Here is a 26,547-nt window from a genome sequence, read left to right as displayed (position 1 = left end):
AAAATCACTCTGTCCTTAAAACAGCATCTATATCAGATGTTATCTGCTAGATCCTAGACTACCTATAATATCATCCATTTTCTTTCATTTTTCAGTTTCCCTCATTCCCCCTTTGCCAGTCAGTACAATTTCTGAAATAACTAATACTCACTCAGACAGTCCTGAAACTAGTTATTTTATTCTGACAGCTTCTTCACAAACATCTGTGTCTTAATCAGTTCATTTTCTCTCTCTCAACTTTGTACTTTTTTCAGATTTCCCTCTTTAATTTTTTCAAGTTTTTTTCAGTTTTGAGGTATATCTCTTTTCTTTTTCTCCCTTTAATCTTAAAAGCATGTGAGCTACAAGCCAATTTTTGCAATCAGCACAGGGGTCCAAATCTGTCCAGAGAGATACTTGTATTTCACATGGACTGAACCATCCTGAGGGAGCAGAGGAGAGCAGGAGCCTCAGCTAATGGCCTAAATAGGTACATTCAGTCCATCATCTTATCACACCTACAGTCTGGAGGTTATTCTTACTTTACCTCCAACACAGAATTTGGCAGCAAGCAGAATCCTTCATTACAGCACAAGGTAAGAAAATTCATTATTCAGCTCATCTGCTTTGGATCTCAAAGCAGTCAGTGATGTAACAGCTGTTGGATGAACCTGTGGCTTGGACTAACTTAGCCTTGTTATTACAGACCCAACTCAGCCAATAGCCCATTCAAGGAGATGGGTTTACAAATTTAAAACCAAACAGAATTACTCCACTTGTCCACCCTATGGGTCCTTTAAATTATACACCTCCCTATCAGCCAATATTACTTGCCTACAATATTACAATGCATTTCCCCATTTATTTAACAGTCTTCCCTGTTAGACTTTATTTCAACTCTGAGAGCACATTTGTCTAACACACTATGAATTGATCTATGACTTACAGATAGCACTTCTGAGGAAAATCAGAAGAAAAAACAGGTTGTTTAAGAAGCTCTCTAGAAATGTAGCTATGCTTGTAACTATTCCTTCTAATCCACAGATGGATTCTGAAACTTCCTCATCTCAGTTTACCACAACTTCCCACTAATGACAAAGCCCTGCTGAACACCATAATGATCCAAATAACAGATATACAGGACGGGTGCATCTTAGAAGTCCTCTTAAGTGAGTACAACACATAGACAGAGTCTTGTATGCAATGAAGAGACACAAGCCTCTGAACACTGGAAACAGCAGAACCTAGTGGTGTATGGATTTGTATAAAGTCATTAGACATTCTAACTGAATTATATTAAGATTCATCATAAACATAGTGTCATCCAAGAATTCACACAGGAGAGAATGTTATGAATATCAAAGCTGGAAGACAAATCTTCATTGATTTTCATATCTCTGAGAATCCACAGGGGAGAGAACTTGGACTGAAAGTGGCTCAAGTCTAAGATGATAAAAATTTCTTCCGAAGCATTCTCCACAGCTCAGGAATCCATAAGGGTGTCCCTTTGAGTGAGTCTTCAAGGTACAACAAGATTAAATTTATGCCACAAGCTTACAGTCTCACGTCTGCCTGGCCAACTGACCTTCCACACATTCTTGTGAGGGTTGGACCACCAGGACTCCTGTTTTTCCATTACCACTGATTGCATGTGGGAACCAACACTTCCAAAAGCAAAGTGGGATTAAGTATCTCTTATTTCCACAAAAACCAGGCTGCAAATAAGGAACAGCAGACATTCATCCATACACATCCAAGAGAAAAACCAATGATTTGGCAGCAATTTTAGGTTACCCCATTCTGTACTATTGCTACACTGTTGTCCATTGGATTAAACAAGGTAAAAGGATCCTTGCAAGTTAGACAACCCAGTAAGCAGAATTTCAAACCATAAAAAACAGGAGAAAGTGATTCCTTGACAAGTAAGGAAGATGTGGATGGAGTAGGCAAGCCAAGGTGGTAAAAATGAAAGAGACACAAAAATCCACGAGACAGCTGAAGTGGAGTCTCTCCAAGCACAGGCACGTGAAGAAGGAAGTGCCTGCAGAACAGCCTCATGGAGAAAGTTCTCAAACCTGTACTGAGAAACCAGCACACTTGGGTGCCTGCCTGAACTGCCTCTACACTGATGCACACAACATGGAAACAAACAAGGAGGAGTCAGAAGTCTCTGTGCAGTTTCTGGACTCTGACCTCAATGGGTTAATGAAGACATGGTGGGATAGCTCACAGGAATGCTGTGCTACCATGGATAGGTAAAGGTTCTTTAGTAAAGATAGGTTGGCAAGGTGAGGAGGTGAGTTGTCTTCTATGTGAAAGAACAGCTGGAATTCGTGGAGCTCTGCCTTGGGACAGCTCAGGAGATGGTAAGTAGCTCATAGGTTAAGATTAACAGGCAGACCAGCCTGGGTACTACTGTAGTGGTATATACTACTTTGTGCTATAGAGCACATAGTAGTAGTCCATGCTATGGACTTCCTAATTAGGAAGAAGTAGATGATACCTTCTTCAGACAGCTGGAAGAAGACTCATGTTCACAGGTCATACTCCTTACACTGGAAACTGTAGCCACTGTGATGCCTTCTGTGTGAAGGACAATGTAACCTAAGGCTCAAGCAATCCACAATTCTACAGCGCCTTGATGATAAGTTGCCAAGGTGATCATTAAGCCAAAGAAAGAAAGGTGCCCTGCCTGACCTGGTATGTACAAATAACAAAGAATTGGCTGTGCATGTGGAAGTTGTTGCCAGCCTTGGCTGAAGTTTGGTTGTAGACAAGTCAGCAGTAGTGTCCCCTCCTTAGCCTGAAATATGCTGTTAATAAACAAGAGAACAAGTTTCTAGAGATCCAGTATTCAACAAAGAGCTACTGCAGTATTTATTCTGTTTCTGAAGTTCCTGGAGAGAGAAGCTGCAAGAATCAAAAAACATAAGTTATGTTATATGCAAAACAAATATAGAGGAATACCTTTCAATAATCCAGTACTCTGGAAATACGAAACTACAAATCAGTAAACCAGCTAACTATCCAACAATTAACAACAGCCATATGGTGTAAAGTGCCATACTTTCAGCTCATACAATTGTGGCTACAAAGCCTAATACACAAAAGCCAAAGGCTATTCCAACTAGAAGGTAAGAAAGGAGCACTTCAGGAAAGTGAATTTGAAATATGAGTTGATACTTCTACTGTAACAACAATGGTGCTACCAAACAACACTGGAGGATTTTTATTTCCTAGCACTATCCATAGAAAGAAAATGTTATCTCTAAGCAAGTAATTTTTTGTAAAAAAGTGCTATCAGCGCTTGAAGGGAGATACATGAAATTTTTAAAATACAAAAAAAAGTTTTAACATGGAAAAGTATCAGTGAAATGAATGAAACTGAACATACACCGGTACAGCTGCTTATACTATACCAACTTTTCCTTGTGACCTTTTAAACAAACTACAGAATTAAGAATGGAGTTTTTCATCTACTGATACATAACAGAAAATGGAATGCTAGCAGTGCTTATTTTATCTAATTTCTGCATTAAAGTGGTTAAGCAATACATGTATTTGAATATATGTATTTTAACATACATATCTGTATTTTTATTCAAACATAAGGTATTTCAAATTTTATATTGTCTTAAAAGGAAGCAAGCTTACAAAGCAACACCTACCTGATATACCCTGAGACTCCTTCTGTAGATCACAGTACCACAGTCTGTTCACTGGATCACAGCCTTCTCTGATAGACAGCAAGACATATCGACCATCATCCGACACCTGTAAGAAGTTACAGAAAAATCTAAGACAATTCATCCTCTGGAAAAGAGAACTCCAACTTGAAAAGTGAGTTCAAACACGCAGAAAAATCTAGTGTTGTTTTTAAAGGAACATTACAAGCTATAACCACATTATAAATTATCTGATAAAGCTTCTTGGTTCGCTTTTGCACATGCATGTACACACACAACATAATTTCTGAAATGGTGTCTGCTAGTACAGAAAGTCATCAATTAATCCTTCTTGCTACTCAGGCTTTGCAAACACACTACATTTCTTGACAAATCTTTGGAAAGTGCAAGTCCAACAGGAAAAGGCAGAAAGTAACAAGAAGTCTTTTAAAGTCTCCTACCTGACTGAGTTCTTTTGAGCATAATCTAAAATTACCAAATTTTGATGTTTTATTAACAGAGCTGATAGAGAAGGCTGTTTTCTGTCCACATTCTTATATAACCTATCTTTTATAACCTATATATTTCCATATCTAATGGAAATTTAAAGTCACAAAATATGAATCTGGGTTCTGGAAACTTTCCACTTGGCACTATACACAGCTTCAAAACAATTCCTATATTGTAATTACTTCTTAGACATATTTCAGTTTATAGTTGTAACATTTGTTATGCAAAATATCTGTGGAATGAGTTGCGCAAAATAAATTTCAGAAGAATTAAGTTCTAGTTATACTGCTATTCCAACAGATCCACAATTTTAAGGACACAAGAAAGGGACCTAGTAGAACAGAAACAAATCTCAGTGTATGAAAGTTAATAAAAAAATCCCAACAACCAAACACTCCTTGAAACAAAAACAATCCCCAAATGAGTTTTTCCAAATTGTATTTTTATAGGCATTTTGTTATGATCTAATCATACCACAAAAAAAGTCCATACAGCCAAAAGCCCACAAGACAAATAGAAAAGAACACCTAAGATTCTTACTGTAGCCAAAAACCCACTCCTTTACATCAAACAGCGAAAACATCTTTAACAGGGCACCCTGCACCTAGAAACAAGTATATCCAGAAATGGAAACCAAGATTAGGTGATCTTTCTTGAAAGATACATCTTCAGTGGTCTTCGGCAAGCAATAATTGCAGGTGTAAATTTTAATTAAGGAAATTATTGCAATATGCTGCTTAAAGATCTGTCCATACTTGTGAAAGCACCAAGTTCCCTTCACTTCCTCACCAACCGAAAAAACATAGCAAATAATTTTAAGTTATATATAAAAATACAGATTTCAGTTATACTCAAGAATATGACACACAAAACTTTTTTTAGTCACAGTCAGAACCCACATAAATTTATTCTTTGATTCTGTGAGAAAACAGTAAAGAGAAGACTGATAACTTTACCCAAGAAAGAACAGAGATGTGCAAATTTCTGATGTTGTTCGAAGGGCAATTCAGGATCTCTGATGACAGCAAATCTGAGTACATCTAATTTTTCCTTCCATATTCCCAGCTGGACTAGTTAAGAGTTGACAACAGTTTATGTCTAATTTGAAGTAAGAACTCCCAAAGCATCTTGCTGGTGGGATACCAATTAAGTGTGTCTCTATCACTAAAGCTATTCTTACACCAGTGAGTTCTACAACCCAAAGGATTTTGACAGAAACAGGACAAGACTGTTGACTGCAGCATGCAAAAATGTTCAGTATTATACTGCAGATTTAGACATCTACATTGCAAAGTTACAGTCTGATAAGCAATCTTGGCAGAAGCATCACCTTATGCAGTCTCCACCTCTAGCTCTTCCTACTGCTATGGTTGCTTGTGTCCATGTAAGTTCATTCCCTATGTCATACCAGTACAAGCATCCATCATTTGTGAAGTACACCAGTTCAGGGAACTGATCCAACTGAAAAAATGGCATATCCAACAACAACAAAAAAACTTAAATCTCTAAGAACCGGAAACGGAAGAAAGAATCCAGAAGAACAAGACACCCAAGCAAACAAAACAAAGAATCCACGAAGGGAAGGAGAAAGAAAAAGGAAAAATACTTAAACAATCCACAATTAAAAAAAAAGAAGAATAAAAGCCCCTCTGCCAGATTAGTATCTCAATCAGTTCACTATTCAGTTGCATAAATGGCCAAACTAACACACAGCACCAAACAGCTTGAAACATGAATAACAGGGGTAGAGATTACTTAAGGCAGCTCAGATTGCAGCACTGATGAATGTGTAATCACAGCCCAAATGCCACTGACCCTACACTGTACAGACAAGAGTCTGGGTTTCGGGATGGCAAAAGGATATAGGATTTACCAACTATCATTTTAATTATTCTTACACTGCTACATCATCTTCGTGAACTGAGCTGCAATCCCTGCTCTTGGCTCACAAATTTATGAACTGAAATTTCATCCTAGTACCTCACTCAAATCTCAGAATGCATTCATGGTTCAGCATAAGAGGGACAGCTATAATGTCAGACCCGATTTCCCACATTTAAGATGAAAATGAAACATACCTCAAGAATTTCTGAGAGAGATCTGGGATGCCAGTCAGTGCACATTTCTCTCATTAAAATGATTACTATCATTTCAAACTACACCCACTGGTAAAAGGTAAGCAAGGCTATAAAGCAATTGCACCTCTTAAAACAACATTTAGTATCTGTCAAAACAGGACAGAAGAAATCCTGTAGCCTTTCAACTGGAGCTTTTGAAAACCTTCAGCATAACAATGATTTTACTGGCATAACACAGCACTAATCCCTAACTCAGCACAGTAAAGTAAGGATTATTTCAAAGTACTTGTTAGTATGTATCTTTTGTTGGTTGGCAATTTTGAGTTTGTCAGATCTACTATTTCTTAAATATTTGTTGTGACCATCATTACACCATACAAATATACACAACAGTATCACTAAGATAGCTGTACTCCTAAGTACTATTTTACCTAGTCTTTCAAGCACAAAAACCTTTAAATCCTCCTTTATAGTAGAGTTCTGGTTTATAGTGGAGTGTTTTCTCTGGGCTGTTTTTCTGCCTAGCAATTTCAATGCTACCTGTTCTCTCCATTTTGATGAACAGTAACCACTGCTAAGAAGACAAACATTAAGAGAAGAACCTGTAACTTCAATATATCAATGAACACCAAATTAAGAAAAATTATATGAAGTCTAATTAGTAAAAACAATCTTCTAACCACTCAAATCTCGTCTTTGTTACAAAATACAACTAATTAATTATACAAGCCATATAAGGAACTGTAAAAGGTTATGAGCATCCACAGCAAAAAAAAAAAAAAAAGTGAAATATTTTGTCTAGCAGCAGATTTCAGACCAAAGTCTCATACATAATTGAACAAACAACAACAAAAAAGAATGAAAATGAGAAAGCTGTTGGGTTTTTAGGCTTCCTGGCTTTATGTATTACTCAACTAAAATGTCAATATGAGAAATATTAGAGTGCTCTACTTTCAAGTCATGTGCATACCAACAGTGAATATTAATGCAAGTTCTGTGAACACTACCCAGACAGTCACAATTGCCAGATTCAGGATAAGGAAGAGCTCTCTATATTCAGTTCACAAATAGGGGGCCTTAGAGTACATTGTATTCTATTAAGACAACTATATATACACATCATTCCTTTACAGATAATAAATTCAAAGTTTTACTACCTTTGCCCTTTATTATTACCAAGGTGGAAAAAAAACCTAATCTCTGCGTAACAAGGTATTAAAAAAAAATAAATAAAATTCAGTTATCAGATCCTATGCCTGTGTTGAGAAAAAGATAAACTCTCTTCCTAACTGCAGGCATTAACAATAAGGTAATCGACAACCTGATCTGCATCTATAGTTATTTCACAAACTACTGCTCTCACACACTGGTGCCCTTTGCATATGAAACTGAGCAACTGTCATTGCTATCTAATGCATTTCCAATGAAGCACAGCAAATGAATCACATACCAAAAAAAAAAAAAAAAAAAAAAAGAGCAAAGTTCAAAAAAATCACAGACAGAATCAAAGCTTTCCAACAGAGCTAAAAGGTCAAATTACTAACTGTAATGCATCCAGCCATGAAAGATCAGATCATCCAGAAAAAGAAAGATGTGTAGCAATAAAGATGCAACCGTGCAACACATGGAACTAAAAACTCATTGCATCATGAAGCTGGACTTTTAACACTGTTATAATTTTCACTACATGCTATGGATGTAACAGCTTAAAACCACCCAGAGTGACTGAATAGATTTTTTTAAAATACTTATTTAGGAATGTACCCAGTCACCACAATCAAACAGATTAATGACAGCAGTTACTTCCTTAACTTTAGATATATGCTGCCCAAAGACTTGCATAACACCACTGACCCTGGATATGACTCCACTAAGAAGAATTTACATGCAAGAAACCTTCCACTTGCTGCAGAAATTATCTCTTTTGTTATTTATGAGTATTTTTAAGCTTTTTATCAGATGAGCAAACGACAATATTAGGCACAAAAATCCACGTTGGTTCTATAGAGAGAAAAAAAATTACTGTAAAATTTGCTGAAAGATTTGGCAAGTAAAGAGCAATTACACTGTCTGAACAGCCTCAAGTATTCTACCATCACAGATGTGCACATGCGCCTGTGCTGCAAAGATCTGCCTGCATGATGACAAAGAACCCCCACAGTAGTCTCCTAGCCTTCCAAATTCCACTTTTATTATCCCACATTTATTAGCGAAACCAAAGCTATTTTCTTTCCTAGAATAGGAAACTCTTTTGTAAAGGGTTGTGGGGTTTTGTGGATTTTTTATGGGGGTTGTGGGGTGTTGTACTGGTTTGTTGTTTTTTTAATGAAAGGAACATACAGCCATGTTCTGATATTATCTTTGCAGTGGTGCCAGAATGTCACTGAAGCTTGCAAATAGCTCCTATCACATTCTATGTTCTTGCAGTCTTTTAAGACATTGAGGATTGGGGCACAAACTCCCTCTCACAAAGCAACCTCTTGGGACTGTGCACAACCCAAGGCACCTGAAGCTGCTACTCTCAGGCTGTAAAGGCACTGCTTTGTTTTCTCTTTGCAGAGTACCAGTTTCAGAATCAAACAGACATCAGAAGCCCTAATGATGGGTGATCACAGGAATGCAAAATTTCAGATGAGGTCCAACAGAATCTCCTTCCTACATTCTGAGGCACAGGCCTGACACGTTATTCAAGACATGGACACGGTTATATGCAAACAATATTGTGATGTGCTCTATACACCCACTCTCCCACTCCCCAGGTTAGAAAACTTGCTCTGGGCATTAATTCAAATCTCTTATTCCAGCTGGGTTTTTATTCTTAGATTTTAGATACAATGTGCTGGTATAAAGAGCACTTCTATACTGACCATATCCTTTCAAGCCTCCGCCAGCTTTGGGGTTGAAGGAGCCATACCAAAGTCAGAAAACAGGAATTTTGACCCTAGCTCATCACAGCAATATGCACACACATATTTACTTGCATTCTCTTTCCTAAGCCTAGCACAGAACAAAATCAGTAGCCTTTTGGGGTGACAAACATCACACACAATTTTTACTGCAGCTTTCATCTTGATTTTGAGCAATGAAAGCATCAAAGCATCTGGAACCTGGCTATGTAAGAAATTATCAGCTCCCATAGCCCCACATGCAGCCATGATTACTGGCCTCTTTCATACAAGGAGAAGCCTCTGGACCTACTGCCAGGGCTGTAGGAAGATACTCATACTAGTCTTCTATTCAAGATTCATCCTTGACTAAGACAGTGTAAAAAATTCCCACAGCCCTGCTTTACCCAGCAGTGTGTCTCACTTGAGTGAACTGGCAATGTTTTCAGCCCTCCATGCTGCTAACTCTTCCCCAGTGGATGCTTCTATGTTGCTGCAGTGAAACCACTACAGGCAGCACACATCTGGCACAGCCTGCTCCTCTGTGCTCTGAATTTCATATGCAAGATCACCTCTCTGGTTTAGAACCACTGATGTTAACTTACAGCTCCAAATATGAAATGAAGAATTAAAACAATGATTGTCAATTCAGAGACAGTAGACAGTGTTTGTTAGAAAACATGAAAATTTGTACTTATTTTACTGCTGGCAGAATTGGGATAGGAGGGTTCCTCTCACACACTCCTTTCTGTCCTGTTTACTTTCCTGCTGCTACCACAGAGACTTCCAGCACTACCAACTGCGAAAGACTGTTATATAACTTATTGTTTAACTTTGAGAATAACAGTCTGTCTGTGAAAGAGAGATATGTTCAGTCAGTCTGGAGAAGAAGCAAGAAAATGCCACTTAAACAGAAAAGCATGGGATGCTCCTGTTTTCCCAGAGTACCTATGACATTGCCAAGGTTTTAAAAATCTTCATACCAGACTGCCCTCTGCTGGGCTGTTATTCAATTAAATTCTATCCCTGCTCTTCACAACCCTCCCATCATTCTAGAATCTGTACCAGAAATGCTTATGCTTTTTCTAGACTAATGAAAATATTTGACAGCCTCTTTTTCAAAATTTACATATCTGACTAAAAAAACACAGATTTTTTTCCTCAGAAACAATCCATTCAAGTGAGGAGCTGGAAACGCATCTGTATTTCTCTGCCAACACCATTTTCAGCACCACAGATTTTGTTTAAGTCAAGCATACTTGGGTTGGTGTTGAATGTATAATAAGGAAAAGCACCCTGAAGCCATTTGCTTGCATATTGTCTTGTAAATATATTAAGCTGACAAAATTTTCTACAACTATCTTATGTCCTTATGAATGACCTAGATTCCTATCTCCATTGAGAATACACACCACTCTGACTCCCTACAGCACACCTGACATTATTTTTGGTGAAATATCATGGCATTATTAATTTTGCAGTCTCTGAAGAATCTCCTTGTCAGGTGCTTTTCACTTGCAAGTGAGGCATTTCTCTTCCTTGACCTTGCTTTCAAGACCTGCAAATTCTGTTCAAACCTAGGTATGAAAGTTCAACTCTCCCCCCACCATAGAGAAAGGTTTGGTACTCAAGACTAGAACACCCACACTACAAATCAACTGTTTGCACTGAGGCTTATGTAAAACATAATGTCTCTAGCTAGCAGGACTAGCAAAGCTGGTAAAATAAAATCTTTTTTTTTATTTATCTGACAGAAACACATGAAAGTATGCATTTATAACATGCTGCGCTGTGCAAAGTTGTATTTTAAAACCTACAGCAGCATCTTAGCACCAAGGAAGTATATTCAGGACAGCACCAAACAGCCACATAATTTGATTTTGACTAATGATATTTTAATTTTTCTCCCGCTACTTTGTGGTCTTCCACTTTCTTAAACACTTAGAAAAACTGACCAGAAAACTTGTTAGAATGGCATGAAAAGAAGATTTTTTGACCCACTGCACAAGGACGAAACCACATTTTGCAACTGCACTGTTTTGGTTTGTGTTTGGTTTTGTTTTTTTTTTTTAATTGCAAAATATTTTTCTCCTGACCACTAAAAGTACCTTTGTTTTCTGTCAGCCCTAACATTTTCATGGGTTAACGAGTTGAAACGTGACACAAATTGATGATCACATTTTTCAAAAGAGGTTCTTGCAGAGAAAAGTATTTGCAGGAACTGAGTACCCCAAACCAGGATAAAACCACTTCATATTCCTCAAATGTGTCAGACAAAAAAGAGACCAATATAGAAACAAAAAGTACTGATCAAATATGATAGGCAGGAGAGTACAGAGTATTACAAGGACTCATCCAGAAGGGAAAACGTCAGTTCCTTGACAAATAGACCATCACTACATTTCAGCAGCACTCCAAATAAGTGCACTCAACTGCACATTGCTAATCTAATATGGGGAATAAACCACATTAATTACAGGTTTACTGGGATTTTGCACTATATAGTAGTAGTAGTAGTAGTCAAAATAAGCTTAGGAAATCAATTCCATTTCCAATAACATAGTCTATACCATATGTGTGCTGATAAAACTTGTAGGGAAATTTAGAGTTCTCCAATCATACACAGATAATTAGCAGATTTTGACCTGTATATCTCCATTCATCAGTTAAGCAGAACAGATATATTTATTTTTTCAGGGAAGACATTGCAAAATTAAATATAACCAAATAAATACACAGCAGGGAATATCCAGACAGTGGATACTAGAATAAGCCTTTTGTGCAGGAAGTACAAGCTGGGGCTAAACAAGGACCAAGAAGAAACAAGAACAGTGATATATTATCCATCAAATGATCTTCTCTGTCTTGGAATTTGTATCAGGCAGAATGACCTCAGTGAAGAAAAAGGGTGTATGATAGTGTCATTGCACGCTGGAGGAGTGATTTAAAGCAAATTAGGCAGTCTTATTTTCAGGAAATCTTAATCAATGATTCTTAGTTCAACTGTCAACTCCTCAACACTAATAAAAAGTGCTCTTTTAACAAAATGTTTTCAAATTAATATCCACTATCAGTTGTTAGAATCTGAAAACCAGAACATGATAATGGTAAGGTGCAGGATGTTTACCATACCTCAGCTCCCCCCATCCATTTTGGATCATCAGGAAATTCAGCACATAGGATATCTTCTGACTGGTTAGTTCCTAATACGTGATAATACAGCTTTTGATGCAGATTAGTGGAGGTCTCAGTGCCTAGTGAAATGCAGATATTTAAACCAGTAAGTTCTCAAAGAAATGCAACAATCATATGAAACCCTTAGAAACTTGTGTATCACTTTGTATATAAAAGAGAAATTCAGAAGAAAGGACTAGGAATGGTTCCAAGCTACAACCATTCCCCTCTAAACAAACACCATCCTACTAAACAAGATTAAACTTCATGCTGGAAACCTATTTAAAAAGTAACCTTTTCCTTTTATTGTTGATATTACCTTCTTCAAATGTGGAGATTCATGATTTCAAGCTTTGCTTTCTAGAAATAAAAGCAAGCAAAGCGAAGAAAACCAAGAATCCCAGCCACCCTCTAATGATGTTTTCATTTCCATTTCACCCAGTGCAGCTAAGGGGAGATTTACTGCTAATTACATTCCTATAAACCTTCATACTTCCATTTGCTGAAAATATAAAAGTGATGTATTTTATAGCACTGCATGAGGTGCCACTTGATTTAATTTTTTTTTTAATTTAATTCTTGCAACATTTTCCAACACTTCAGCTTTTCAACTACAAACAGGAGGTAAAAAAAACCTCAACAAAACAAGGTTGGTGTCTGTCTTGCAAGTCTGTCAAAATTATAGGCTTCAAAAGCAAACACAGAGGCAAAATTAAGGCTCTCTCCAGTTTAATGAAAAGCACATCTCCAGAAGAAACTTTTCAGTAGCTCTGCCTTATAATAAATCTGTTAAATTCCTTCCCCAATGATGCTCCTCTGCAGTTTATTCCACTTTGTGCGGTGCTCCTTGAATTTTGCTAGCATAAACATTTTGTTTTGCTTTGCTGTAAACCACACATGAATTAATCTGGTTGAACAAAAAAACCCTTATGCCTCACATTGCTATTCATCAGGTCAATCTCCCAAAGCAATTTATCTATGCCCACACAAATGCATAAGGGGAAAGATCTAAGTAAGCTTCCACCAGACATCAAATTCTAGCCAACACCACCAACAATATGGAACCTAAGTAAATCATGGCAGAGAAAAAGAAAGGGAGCAACAAACTTTGAGAAAAGGAGGGGCAGGCAGACAACAAGTGACTCACACTAACTGAACATAGGCTTTGGCAATACAAGAAATAATTTGACCTCTAACTGCACAACCAATACAGCCACTTATTTCAATACAGATTTGTAGAGCTAACTGCTGCACCAACTCACTGCAAATGTGATTTTGCTTCCACACAGCATGCAATTAGAATGGTCATACCTACCATCACTTTTCCCATCTTGTTTCGGGTAGCAGTTATAGAACATGCCTCTTCCATCATGGGTCCATGCCATGCAACTGAATTTAACTCTCTCCAGTGTATCTGGGAGATCCTCAGGACCTTCTACTTTCATAAACTTGATAGTAATCCAATCAGAGCCACTAGAACTCAGGCCATATGCAAAGTATTCACCGTCTTCACTGAATGCATAACCTAGGAAATCGGAAACAAACAAAATGAAGAGAGATTAAATTAGGATACTAGTTAAAGAAACTGTTCACCAAACACTAAGAGAAGGTTTATTTTCTATAAACAGTGCAAGACACTACATCTGCTATCACTCGAGATTCACACCACTTTTCCAGTCTCTGTGGACTTCTCAATTAATTCACAGATCCCAGTTTAGGCACAGATACTCAGTAAGTATCCATGTTCAGTAACATAACTTATGCCCAACCAATTATAGTTTGAATCACATTTCTTCTACTGCTCTGAGCTTGGCAGGAAGACCTAGAAAATTAAAATGAACGTAGGTAGAGAACTCGAGTGGAATTTTTAAGAAAGACACAGTACCAAAGAAGCTAACAAAGATGCAAGCTATGTATCTGAAATAGTGTAAATACTACTTTAAAAAATTGAGTCACTGAAAACGAGACCCTTTAAAAACCTGAAAACTGAAGTAACTGGGAAACTTTACCACTAGCATGCAAATGGTTAATTACCAGTATTCTCAGCTAAGACCTGTGATATATATTTCACTTCATCCAAACAATGAGGAATAAAGAGCTTCCATTTTAGCTGATAAAGATCAAATTCCTGCTTGCAAATCAAGTCAAGCAAAGAGACTGAATTATCACAGGCCTGTACAGACCTGAAAGTACAGGTTGCATTTCACAGACATGATAGTTTTGAGAGGCACCACTGTGCCACACCAATATATTCTCTCCCATAAGAATATAAGAGTGGCAAGTCTGATTCGGAACACAATTCCACCTAGTTCCTAGTTCCACAATTCCTCAGGAGTAACCACAATGTGATACCTACACAAGTAAGAACAACCACATAATCATGGAATGGTTTGGTTGGAAGGGATCTTAAAAATCAGCTAGTTCCTACCTTTCTGCTGTAGACAAGGACACCTTCCACTAGACAAAGGCTGCTCAAAGCTCTGTCTAACCTGGTCTTGATCACTTTCAGGTATGGGACATCCACAGCTTCTCTGGGCAACCTGTTCCAGTGCTTCACCACCTTCACAGTAAAGTATTTTTTCATCATATCTAATCTAAACCTATTATTTTTCAGTTTAAAACCATTCTACCCTGTCCTATCACTACATGACCTAGTAAAAAGTCCCCCTCCAGCTTTCTTGTAGGCCCCCTTCAGGTACAGGAAAGCTACTATAGGGTCATCCCACAGCTTTTCCGGGCTGAATAATCCCAACTCTCTCAGCCTTTTGTCATAGGCGAGGTGCTTCAGCCCTCAACATCTTTTCATGGCCCTCTTCTGGACTCCAAACAGGTTCATGTCTTTCCTAGAATAGGGGCCTAGATTTAGATGCAGTGCTCCAGGCAGAGTCTCACAGGAGCCCAGTGGAGGAGCAGAATCCCATCCCTTGCCCTGCTGACCACGCTGCTTTGGATGCAGCCCAGGATTAAATCACTTTCTGGGCTGCAAGCTCACATTACTGGCTCATGTCGAGCCTCTCATCCACCAGGACCCCCAAGTCCTTGTTAGCAAGGATGCTCTCAATCTCTTCATTCCCCAGCCTGTGCTGATACTGTGCAATGCAAGCACAAGAACAAAATGCAGGAATACATGCAAGAACAATGCACGCACACGTAATATTTCCCTCAAATATTTTTATCACCTCCAACCATATTTAGTTTAGCAGACTCTTTTTCCATTCAGTAATTGGCTAATACTCCTGAATGCCTCCCTTCTCCTTGATTATGTCCAGCTTGCTTTTTTCCACCACCACCATCCATTGGTAAGGGGTTCTACAGATTTACTTCTTGCAGCATGAACCATCACCTTCTTCTGCTTGCTTGGGACCTGACTCCCACTGCTTTCATTTGATATTCCCTCATTCTTGAAATAGAAAAATGACTAATCAACCCTTATTCCTTCTCTCCATCCTATTGCATGCCACAAATGATTCTGCAGACCTCTAACATCTTTGCTAAATTGTCCCTTTTCCAAGCTGATTAATCCAGGCACACTCAGTTTTTCCTTTGATTGTTCCTATTGCCCTCCTCCAACCTGTATTTCAGAGCCCCTTTTGAGCTGAGGAGACTGGTGTTGATTTAGTTCTCAATGGTACAGTATAAACTTCTGGGCTGCTAATGTAATGGTGTCTCCTTGTTTTGTTCTCCATTTCATAGAATCACAGAATCATGAAGGTTGGAAAAGACCTCCATGAGTTCAACCTTTGACTGATCACCACCTTGTCAACTAAATCTCAGCACTGAGCGTCACACTGAGTTTTTCTTGAATGCCTCCAGGGAGAAATTTCTTCCTGATTAACAAATTGGCATTTGATGTACTTTTTCGGCTTCTACCAAGAACCAAGTTGACATGTTCATGGAATTATGTGTTACACTTCAAGCATTGTTCCTAAGAGGTCATCATGAGCTCAAGAGTTCACTCCATCCATTCTCCATAAATGAGGTCAGGATTATTTGTCCCCCTTTGTGCACCACTTAATTTATCTGTACAAAGACTTTTGCCTGTTAATTTATTGCCCACTTGAATTATTATTAAGGTCTTCCTGCAACTCTTCAGTCATTCTTCAACCAGGAATAACTTTGTACTGTCACCAAACTCTGCTACCTCATGGCTCACTCCTTTTTCTAGTATGTTCAGCATATGAACACTGCAAATTCTAGATCCTAGCACAGTCTCTCACAGAGCTTTACTGGTGATTTGCACTTGACAGCCCATCAGTTCTTCCTTTCTCTGCCCTTAAATCAATTATTAATCAATACCAGGAGTTCTACCTCTTATTACACAGCTGTTGGTTTTCTAAGTGCCTTTGGAAGGAGACTATGCCGTAAGACTTCTAGAAATACACAGAGATTATATCAATGTAATATACACAGATTAAGGCCATTAAAAAAAAAGCCACATTGATTCTTTTCAGCTAGGTCACTTTTAGAGAAACATTCACTAATTCTGACAGCTGTTTTTATTAACTGTCCTTGAAAAGACTTAGTGACTTTTAGGTCCAAGAGTCTGCTTCTGAAAATGAGCAAGTAGGAGTGTGAAAATTGACAGCTAAGAGAGGTTACAGCCCTAGTGAACACAAACAATTTTGTGATCATATAAGTTAATTATATGTTCCTTCACAGTCTCTTACTTTTAACTTGTTGGCTTGTGTTAAAACTGCAAAATACAATTTTAAGAGAACTAATCAATATAAATACATAAACTTTTTTCCTTGCTATGGACAGCCTTAAGAGGTGCTCATATTTCATTGGAAACCTGTTACAGAGTTGTGAAAAAAGTATTGGTAAACTAAACCAAGTTAATTGTGGATACAATGTAGATTTAGAAGTGTTCTTCTGACACACCATACAAATCCACATAGGGCTATTGCAAATACTTAAGATTAAATTTTCAACTTCTGCTGAAGACTGAGACTTACTCAGCAGGAACTGCTGTCTCACTAACCTCGTAAGGCCACAGTGCCATCATCAGAAAGCTTATTTGGATCAAGAAAAACTTTGGCATCAGCATCCAAGGAATCTTGTACATATAAAACTCGCTGATTCTGGAGCCCGGTATTGTAGAAGTGAAAATACCTAAAAAGAACACAAGAGGGAAAAATTAAATAGGAAGAACTCTGATTTTCAGTTAGGCAAGCACAAAAAACCTTGTATGAAGTTGTCATGAAGTGAATAAAAGACAGATGAATAGGTTAAGGAAACACAAGTTTCACAGCAGAGTAGGAGTCATGGCTAGGATACATCCAAAATACCTTTTAAAAATAAAAGTTGCATTTGCCACAGTGCATTTCAAAGAATTCTAAGTATACTATAAACTCCACATAACTGTCTATGTTAAACTACTCTGGCAGCTGCAGCATTTCTCTGTTACAAGCACTGGCACAGGCTCCCATCCCTTATGTTCTCAGCTTTGTCATTCATACAGCTGCTTTCAATCCATACTAGGTGACAGACTTATGTTCAAATCAAATAGAACCAAAACTGTTTCAATGTCCTTAGAAATGTGTGTTTGAAAAAGAACAGACAATTACAGAGCTGTCTTTAGTGAGTGATACTCTTCACATCCTAAGACACCACAGAGCTCATAGAAATTAACACCCATTTTCATAGAACTTTACTACACAAATACATGACTTAAAAAACCAGACAGCAGTGCCGCCGGGGGAACAGGGAAATTTACAGAGCAACAATCAAATCTAAATATAAATTGATATATTCCCTAAGACTGAAAAGTACTTGGGTACAAACATGGGAACTTGGTCAAGCCAGAAGGGGAAAATATACTCACAAAGGCCTGGCTAACAATAGCAGCTAGTAATACATTTAAGTAATAACAGTAATGTTCAGCAAGTGCAAAACTGAAAGATTAAAAGAAATAGAAGAAAAAGAAAAGTAATTTTCTATTTGATCCACTATTTTCTTGCCAATTTCATCTCTGAAATGCTGGGCAACAAGCTGTGAAGCAAAGGTCAAGCAATCAGACAGACACAGCACCTCCCTGGGCACCCCTCCTTTCTGCAGACCTCTACAGAACACTCTTCAGACACTGACCTTTAGCAGCTATTCTTCATCAGAAAACCAGAGCAGTTAAATTTAAGGATTTCTAAGTGTCATGAGAAGTTCAGAAAATTCTTCAAATAGAATAGTTCCTTACCCCACACCTTACTGACTGTTATTTAACTTGGTAGAGACCTCTTGATCGCCTCACACACCACAACATAGGGCTTTTCTACTGTATTTGTATTATATTTGAACTGCTCAGATTTAAATCCAGCACATGCCAAGAAATAGAGTATCACTCAGAAAGACTAAAAAGATATCTATTAAAGTTGAAGTAAAGTGTCATAAATTACAGGCACATCAAGCTCCTGGCACAAATGTTCTTCCCGAAGGACAGTCAGCTGCATCAAATTAAGAATTTCTATCTGTTAGCAGAGATGGTATTTATCACTGCCAGCCCTTCTGCAATAACAGGCCTTAATACACTGAAGGTAACAACACCCAGACATGTTTGCACTGCACAGGGAGAATGGGTCAGAGAATCCAGAGCAGTCACTGACCAGACCTGGTCACATGCTACATCTGCATGAGCATCACATACAAACTAACAAGCTTTGCCTGACTCACTCAATAAGGCATACTTCCCCACAGGCAGCACTGTCCTAAAAAGCTCACTTAAGGAGGAGCTTAAACCTCACACTTCTATACTCTGTCATGTTGTGCTACATCCATGTCAATTAAAATTCACATTAAATCCACCAACAGCTTGGGCTCACTCCCCACCATGTACCTTCAACAAACCCCATGCAGTACAGAATTTCCCTCCCTTAGTAGTATCAGTGCCTTCCTCACAGCACAGATCACTAAAACAAATCCCTCTCAATATCTGTGTAGAAATCTTAAGGCAACAAGATATCCTCTTTCTCATTATCTGTGGATTATGGTGAACACATATATGACATAGCTGGGTGTCCACTCAACAAGGATAAAACAAATTGAAAATATTGAAAATTATTATCTGTGTTTCCCATAATTAAGAGTGGCTGGTTGTTTGCACTACTTCATTTTCAGCTGCTAAAACAATCTTTAGATGTCACATATATGACATATCTGGGTGTCCACTCAACAAGGATAAAACAAAAATATTGAAAAAGATTATCTGTGTTTCCCATGATTAAGAGTGGCTGGTTGTTTGCATGACTTCGCTTTCAACTGCTAAAACAATCTTTAGATGCAGTTAAGTCCCTTTACTCCCTTTCTCTAGAAGCTTGCTACTGTTTCTAAAAGAAGTCACATTAAATTCAGTAGCAGCTGCAGTCTCCAGATCTTGGGTAAGACATAGAAATACCATTTCTTCAGCTAGCCACAGAATTAAACCAGGGATATAAGTAGGTTAGGCACTGGAATATAGCAGGATTTCTTTGTTTCTAAAAAATCAGATCTTTTTCCATCAGTTGCTTTAAGTCCTCCAAATGATACTTCCCATATACCCTGCAGCTACAGGAGCAGTTTTTCATAAGGGAATTCCTACTGCTTTTCACTGGCTATGACTAAACAAAAAAAAAGCCTACCAGCTGCTCAAAGAATGATCAATGTAGAGCAGGGGTTCTAGCAAATATCTGGAACAGAACACACATGATGGGCTTATGCTGTTTTCAGACAACATGCTTTTACCTATACTGACAGTGACCAAGCCTTTCTGAAAGAAACTCCTTGAAGCTTTACTTTTACAATAATTATTCCAGAAAATCATCTGAGTTCTGATAAACTCATAAATTCTTATAAAATAAAAGACAATAAAATAAGAAGAGTATATGATTGGAAACTGGAGAGAGTGAAGCACCTTGCGCTCTGCATCATGCAACCACACATGTTAACACTGGCTTAGTTTTCTTATGTCGCAACTATAAAAAAATAAATACAAATATAATTTGTTTTCCTAATTAATAGTTGCTTCTGACTTGCTTCACATTCATCACCACCTCCAAAGACATTCCTCACATACCTTTTTCCTTTCTTGAAGTGGCAGCTGTACTTAGGATAATCATAGAGTTCAGTCATTCGTTCCTTGAACAGTGCTCTAACAGGACACTGCTCGAGAAAGGGTACTGTGAGCTTGTTCTGAGCCTCCACAAATGCCTGAAACAAAATAATCAAAAAAAATATGAACTCAAGCAGAAATGCCTATTTTCTACAGAAAACATTTTCAGAAGCAATGCAACAGATGTTTCCCTCATATATGTTATGCAGTGTCACATGTGAGGAATCCTACATGTTTATTTGCATTATGCCACAATTCTTTGATAGGACTCAATTTATATCTTAAATAATGACTCTGTGTGCATATAATGGAGTAACCAGCCAAGAGACAAAACAGTCCTCCTGCCTTTCCCCTTAAAAAACCCAAAACCCCAACAACCAAAGAAACCCTAAACAAAAACCCAAACAAATACACAAGAAGTCCCCAAAACCTAAGGTAAAAACCTCCAAAAGCACACCATGCTTTTAAAAACGCCTAAATTACAAATATTGCCCACAGACTGCACTACCCCAAAACCTAAGGTAAAAACCTCCAAAAGCACACCATGCTTTTAAAAACTCTCACATTCACCTAAATGACAAATATTGCCCACAGAGTGCAGTTTTATTTCAGGAGCTGGAAAGAGCTTTAAGATGACAGAAAACGTCATGTGCATCATCTGTTAATATTAATAACATAACACACAGAATTAGTCCCAGCCAGTATTTTATGATAAAACCAAAGTATTGCTCACAGATCGATTCTTAGGGAAAAAACACTAATCTCTGAAAACTTTGGGAACTCTGGTTTCTATAAAACACTCCAGCTCCTGTCACAAACACTTAAGGACAGTGATCAAAACCATTACCACTCCAGCTGTTTGTTGCATGCATGGAAAACCTGGTGCTCTATTGGTGTTTCATCATCCCTATTTATAGCATGGTACATTAACCTAAAATTAATACCTAAGCATCTTAAGGTGAATCACAGCTGCCAACAAGCAGACGTGCAGACTCTTCTGTCTCTACCATGAAGGTAGGACAGGACACCTTGTAACTCACAGCCAAATGTCGCAGCAGCAGCTGCAGTGTCACCCTCAGACTCCAGCCTCTCACCTCCAGCACAAAATCCTGTCCACTCATCCCTTGCTTACACGGGGCTCTTTGGAAGAAGGTTTGAAAGAGCCTGTTGTTGCTACCTGTCCTGAATCTGTCACAAGGCAATCAGATCAACGCATTGTAACGTCTGAGTTACAACTTCATTGCAGGGCATGACCCACAGAAACAGCAGGGCTACAATTCACACTGCACAACTTGAGCTTCACAGATGTTCAGAAAAGCCAGTGGCTGTACAGGCAGAGTACCTGGCACACACTTACCAGCTGCAATCAGTGTTTAGTCGCGTATTAATTCTTCAGGTGAAGAATTAATATTTGCAAAGCACATCCCAGTGGTAAGTCATGCAGCCTCCATGTTGTATCGCTATAACCGTCCCCCCATCAGATGGTGAAAGAACTTAATGAAATCTACCCAAGAATTGTGTATCTGAATTGCTTTCTCTAAATGGAAACATGTGAATTTCAAAGACCACATACACAAAAATATGGACTGTGGATCCTATACAAATAAATTAACTTCTCCCAGTCCTGTGACATTTTCAGCAAAACAGTGGCTTACAAAAACATGTGTAAGACCATCCAATGTACTGGACAGCCAAAAGCACTTTCCAGTTACTTTCCAGGGAACAGAAACCGGCACACATCTTCGTCTCATCCATCAATAACATGACCAAAATGACAACTTTGCTGCAAGGGTATACTGGAACTGTGTGTTACCTACTTTTAACTGCATAGACACATCTCACCACATCTGCTTTCATTAGTGATATTCAAAGAAGAAACACAGACTTTTCCTTACAAGCATTCACTGCCCAAGAGCATGCTTACAGACTAATTATTACACTCACAACTGTATCAGTCATAATTTTGCTTTTACAGGAACTTAATATATTTTTCTTATTTCCAATTAGTGTACACCAAAGATTCCAAGATTATTTCTAAATGGAATGCCACCGCTGTATGAAAAAGGAGCAGGAATTATAGATTTTTCAAAGAGTTTTGTGGAGAAGAATACAGTCCAGTTTGGAAACTTTCTGTCTCCACACTTTTGAGCATGAAGTTGCACTCATGTTTAAAAAGCAATACATAATTGAAATATTGCTCTAGGTAAAGTACAAGAACATATGTCAGCAGAAACTGTCACAGCAAACAACTCTACCCACCACACTGAGCTAAACAGATGCCCCCCAGGCTACAGGGCAAACAGTAACTGAACACCTTCATGAACCTAGAAAGATTTTTACTGTACCTGTAGATATCTGCATCTGACAATGTATCATAAACCTTGAACAAGGGCAGACTTTGCTAGCAGCAGAAAGTACAGAATAAGGGTCCAAGTAAAGCAACCTCCTATGGCTGTTTTGGAAGATTAGGTAATTTGAAAACCAAAACAATTTTTACAGCATTGTACTACCAGTAGAGATGGTTTAAGGAGGCCAACTATCATTCTAAAACAAGAGTCAAACTAAATTTCATCTAAGAAACACATGCCACAAATTCTTTTCAACCATGCTTTTCTACAACCTATCACCTTTCTACATTCTACTAAGCTACTCTGTCAAGATAATTATTCTACTGACAGTATACTTTCCAAGAAAAAGCCTCAGAATAGCAACTGTTTTAACATGACCAATCTTTGTTATTACTCTGCAAAGCATTTACAGTTCATATTCAGCCAACGGTAGCTCAGGGCAACTCCTAGAAGAGAGCACAAACCTTTCCTAAGTATTACAAAGAAAAATTTATTAGAGTTCTTGTGACTTCCAAGTGCAAAATTTGGAAAATTTATCAAAATGTGAACAAAACACTGGTCTATTATCAAATCCATTTAATTGTAGATTTGAGAGTTTCAGTTCTAGTCCTAATTCAAATATACACACGTTCAGAATAGTACAACCCAACCCCACATGATCCCTTCTTTTTCATCACTTGTCCATCCCTCATGTCTGGAACAAGCTCAGCATTACTGCCTACACTGCCAGTGAGTTAAGGTACTGTACATGACTAACATAGCAGCAAAAGGCTTTGCTGTAGTCGAAAAATGAGCTTATTTCCCACAAAGTATTAAAACAAGCCAAGAAGTTGGAAGTCCAACTAGAGCCAAAACCAAGACAAAGTGAAAGTGTGGTGTTGCAGTTGTGGCCTATGTCACTACCAGAAGTGTTTCACATTTCACAGTGTAGCACATTTCAGCTGTGCCAGGGATGTTTCCCCAGTCTGTCTTAGACGACAATGGACAAACAGCAGCAGACCATGAACTCACACCCTGCACTTCCTTTCCCCAAAGTGAGACAGGAACTTCCCCACCTAACCACAGGTTCGTTTTCATTACATATCTGGAGGAGGGAGTTTGGTTGCTTACACCACTTCCTTTCCCCAAAGTGAGACAGGAACTTTCCCACCTAACCACAGGTTCGTTTTTATTACATTATATACCTTACATATCTGGAGGAGGGAATTTGGTTGCTTACAGCTGCCCTTGACTGGTCCAACCAAGCACACACAGAGAAAAAAAAAGTTAACATTTCTCTTCAGTATGACATCAACACCTTGAACATTCAAACTGGCCAAGAAAAATGGGGGCAAGATAAACATAGGTTTATTTTTAAAAATTCTGTGATCTAAGTTATACCAAGTATTCCACACTTTCATAGAACCATAAAATGGTTTGGGTAGGAAAGGACCTTGAAGATCATTTAGTTCAATGCCCCTACCGTGGGCTGGGACATTTGCCAGTAAACCCATTGCTCAAAGCCCCATTCAACCTTTCTCCCGTTAAAAGACAGGGACGAAATAATGGCATTGCTGCTGGCGCCATGAGTTACCACATGAACTACACCTTTGTTCACTATGTAAGTTTTCAAAACGTATTGGCAGGCTCTTCAAAAGCAGAGTACCAATGCATCTGGTCTATAAAAGAGAAGCATGCGAAAGCAGCCATCCCCATGCAAAGAAAAGGTTACCTTCGTCTCCTCGCTATCGGGATCTTCAAGCCAGCAGTACGGATCGCTGATTTTGCATCCATGGTAATCCGACACCTGAATTTACAAAAGACAGTAATTTTAAAAAAGATATGCACATAAGCAAACTCTATCCATCAAGGAATGATAGTCAGCATAAGGAAGGGCATTTGGAATTTCACAAAAGCATACAGTGCCAAGGAGCAAAGAGAGAACCAACATATTGCTCCCAGGTGAGTTACCAGTATTGCCATTCTTTGGTGATGGCACCACAGCAGCAGAGTAGTTCTCAGAAAAAAAACAGAGAGAACCAGAAAAATGGAGAAATGCACATAAATTCCTTCCACAAGGTAGACTAGTAAGCAAAAAAGAAACCCCATCAATCAGACCAGGACCCTTAAGGTTTTCAAGGCAACTTATGAAACCTGATTACTGGATGTACCCAAAGTACTGGATGTACCCAAAGCCAGTTCCTGGCTACACAGTCTCTGGTTTAGCCCTCCCTACTACTGTTGCCCACAAATGTGTGCATTATGTGTATATATATATACACATAAATCGTAATTCAAAAAATCAAAAGCCTACCCCAAAACAAAGAACAAAACATAAACTACAAAAGATTAATCCACGTGGTTGAATTTACCTGCTTCCTTCCTCCAGTAGATAAGAAAAGACTAGATACCGGTTATTAGGGCTTGCACAGTTCAGCCTTACAGTCAACTAGGAAAGTAAATACTTCAGGATTTTTTCCAGCTTTGGCTCATACCGGCAAACAGTTTGGTTTAAATGCAATGAAAATCCTTCCTGGCCGGTGCACAGTGCTTTGAGAAAGGGAAAGAAAATCGAACCCATTTTGGCCAAACTTACACTGTAATCCCTTGTGTATCCAGACCCGGTGGAAACACAGGGAGATGAGACTATGTTACAGATGTGCCATCCTATATAAATAGACTATTTGTTCCTCTGCTGACGCTGCTGCAGCCCGGGCGGAGGCCTGGGATTCCCTGACACCGGTACCGGAGCTCCGGGAAGCGCCGTGCGGCCGCTGCTCCCGCACCGCCGCCCGCCCCGGACCGGCTCCCGGCCCCGCCGGCCCCGCACGGGCGGGACGTGCCCGGAGGCACCGGCGCAAGGGCCCGAATCCCGCCCGAACAAGCCCCTGGCAGCCGCCGCGGCCCGCGGGCGTGACAAACCCGAGGCTCCGCACGGAGCACGCCGGGCGTTCCGCGGCCGCAGCCGAACAAAGCCCCCAGAGCCGAGGCGGCGCTCCCGCCCCGAGGCAGCCCCGCGGGGCATGGCGAGCCGGGTGCCCCGCGCCCGGGCCCGGCGGCCGCCGCACGCCGGCTGCTGTCCCAGCCCGCGCCCTACTCACGGCGGTCTCGTCGCGGTACACCTCGGGGTACTGGAAGGCCGGCATGGCGGGCTGCGGCGGAGAGGGCCGGGAAGCAGAGGAGGCGGAGGAGGAAGAGGAGGAGGAGGAGGCGAGGCGCGGAGGCGGCCGCGGCGCTGGGGCCGTGTTTTGGGTCGCGGCGGCAGCAGCCGGCAGCAGGCGCGCAGCGCGGCACAGGCGCAGCGCCGCAGCCGCCATACGGCCGCCCCCTGGCAGCACAGCGCCAGCGCCCCCTGCCGGCTCCCGCCGCAGCGCGCCGGGCGCCATGGCGGCGGCTGAGGAGCCGGCCCTGCCCTTGCGGCCCCGCCGCCCTTGGTCTCTGCTCCCCGCTCCCGCTCACCGTGCTCCGGCATGGCTGTGTACCCGGCTCCACCCGGGTTTCATCCCTCTTATAGTACACGTTTACCAAAAAATAAAATCGCAGATTGTCATTGTTTTCCCGCTCGGCTCCTCAGCCTTGGCACGCGGTGAGGGAAGAGGCTCGGGGCCGGCTTGCAAAGGTGCCCTCTGCGCTGGCCAGAAATCAGAGCTCATTCCTCGGTGGGGTTGATTCTTCGATTTTGATTGTGTGACTCAGGCAGCTCAAAGCCAGGTCACAGAATCACAGAATCGATTACATTGGAAAAGACTTCTGAGATCCTCACCTGTGACAGAACTCTACCTTGTCAAGTACACCATGGCAGTAAGTGCCATGTCCAGTCTTTCCTTAAAAACTTTAAGAATAGTGACTCCA

General features: G+C 39.7%; 1 protein-coding gene across 1 annotated transcript in view; it reads right to left on the bottom strand.

Moving 5' to 3' along the window:
- Positions 1-26,037, bottom strand: part of LOC120511024 (prolyl endopeptidase) — an 88,475-nt gene extending 62,438 nt beyond the window's left edge. The window contains exons 1-7 of the mRNA XM_039727597.1: positions 25,797-26,037; positions 24,428-24,502; positions 20,333-20,466; positions 17,273-17,403; positions 13,607-13,816; positions 12,250-12,371; positions 3,648-3,753 (exon numbers count right to left, since the gene is read on the bottom strand). Of these exons, the coding sequence (XP_039583531.1) occupies positions 3,648-3,753; positions 12,250-12,371; positions 13,607-13,816; positions 17,273-17,403; positions 20,333-20,466; positions 24,428-24,502; positions 25,797-26,012 (994 nt within the window). The 5' untranslated portion in view covers positions 26,013-26,037. The remainder of the gene's footprint in view (positions 1-3,647; positions 3,754-12,249; positions 12,372-13,606; positions 13,817-17,272; positions 17,404-20,332; positions 20,467-24,427; positions 24,503-25,796) is intronic.
- Positions 26,038-26,547: the final 510 nt, after the last annotated feature.

The sequence above is a fragment of the Passer montanus genome, unplaced genomic scaffold (genome assembly GCF_014805655.1).
Source record: "Passer montanus isolate IOZ18808 unplaced genomic scaffold, ASM1480565v1 scaffold11, whole genome shotgun sequence".
NCBI classification, from domain to species: domain Eukaryota; kingdom Metazoa; phylum Chordata; class Aves; order Passeriformes; family Passeridae; genus Passer; species Passer montanus.
The sequence above is the reverse complement of the archived record's forward strand: the minus strand, read 5'-3'. Positions and strand labels throughout refer to the sequence as shown.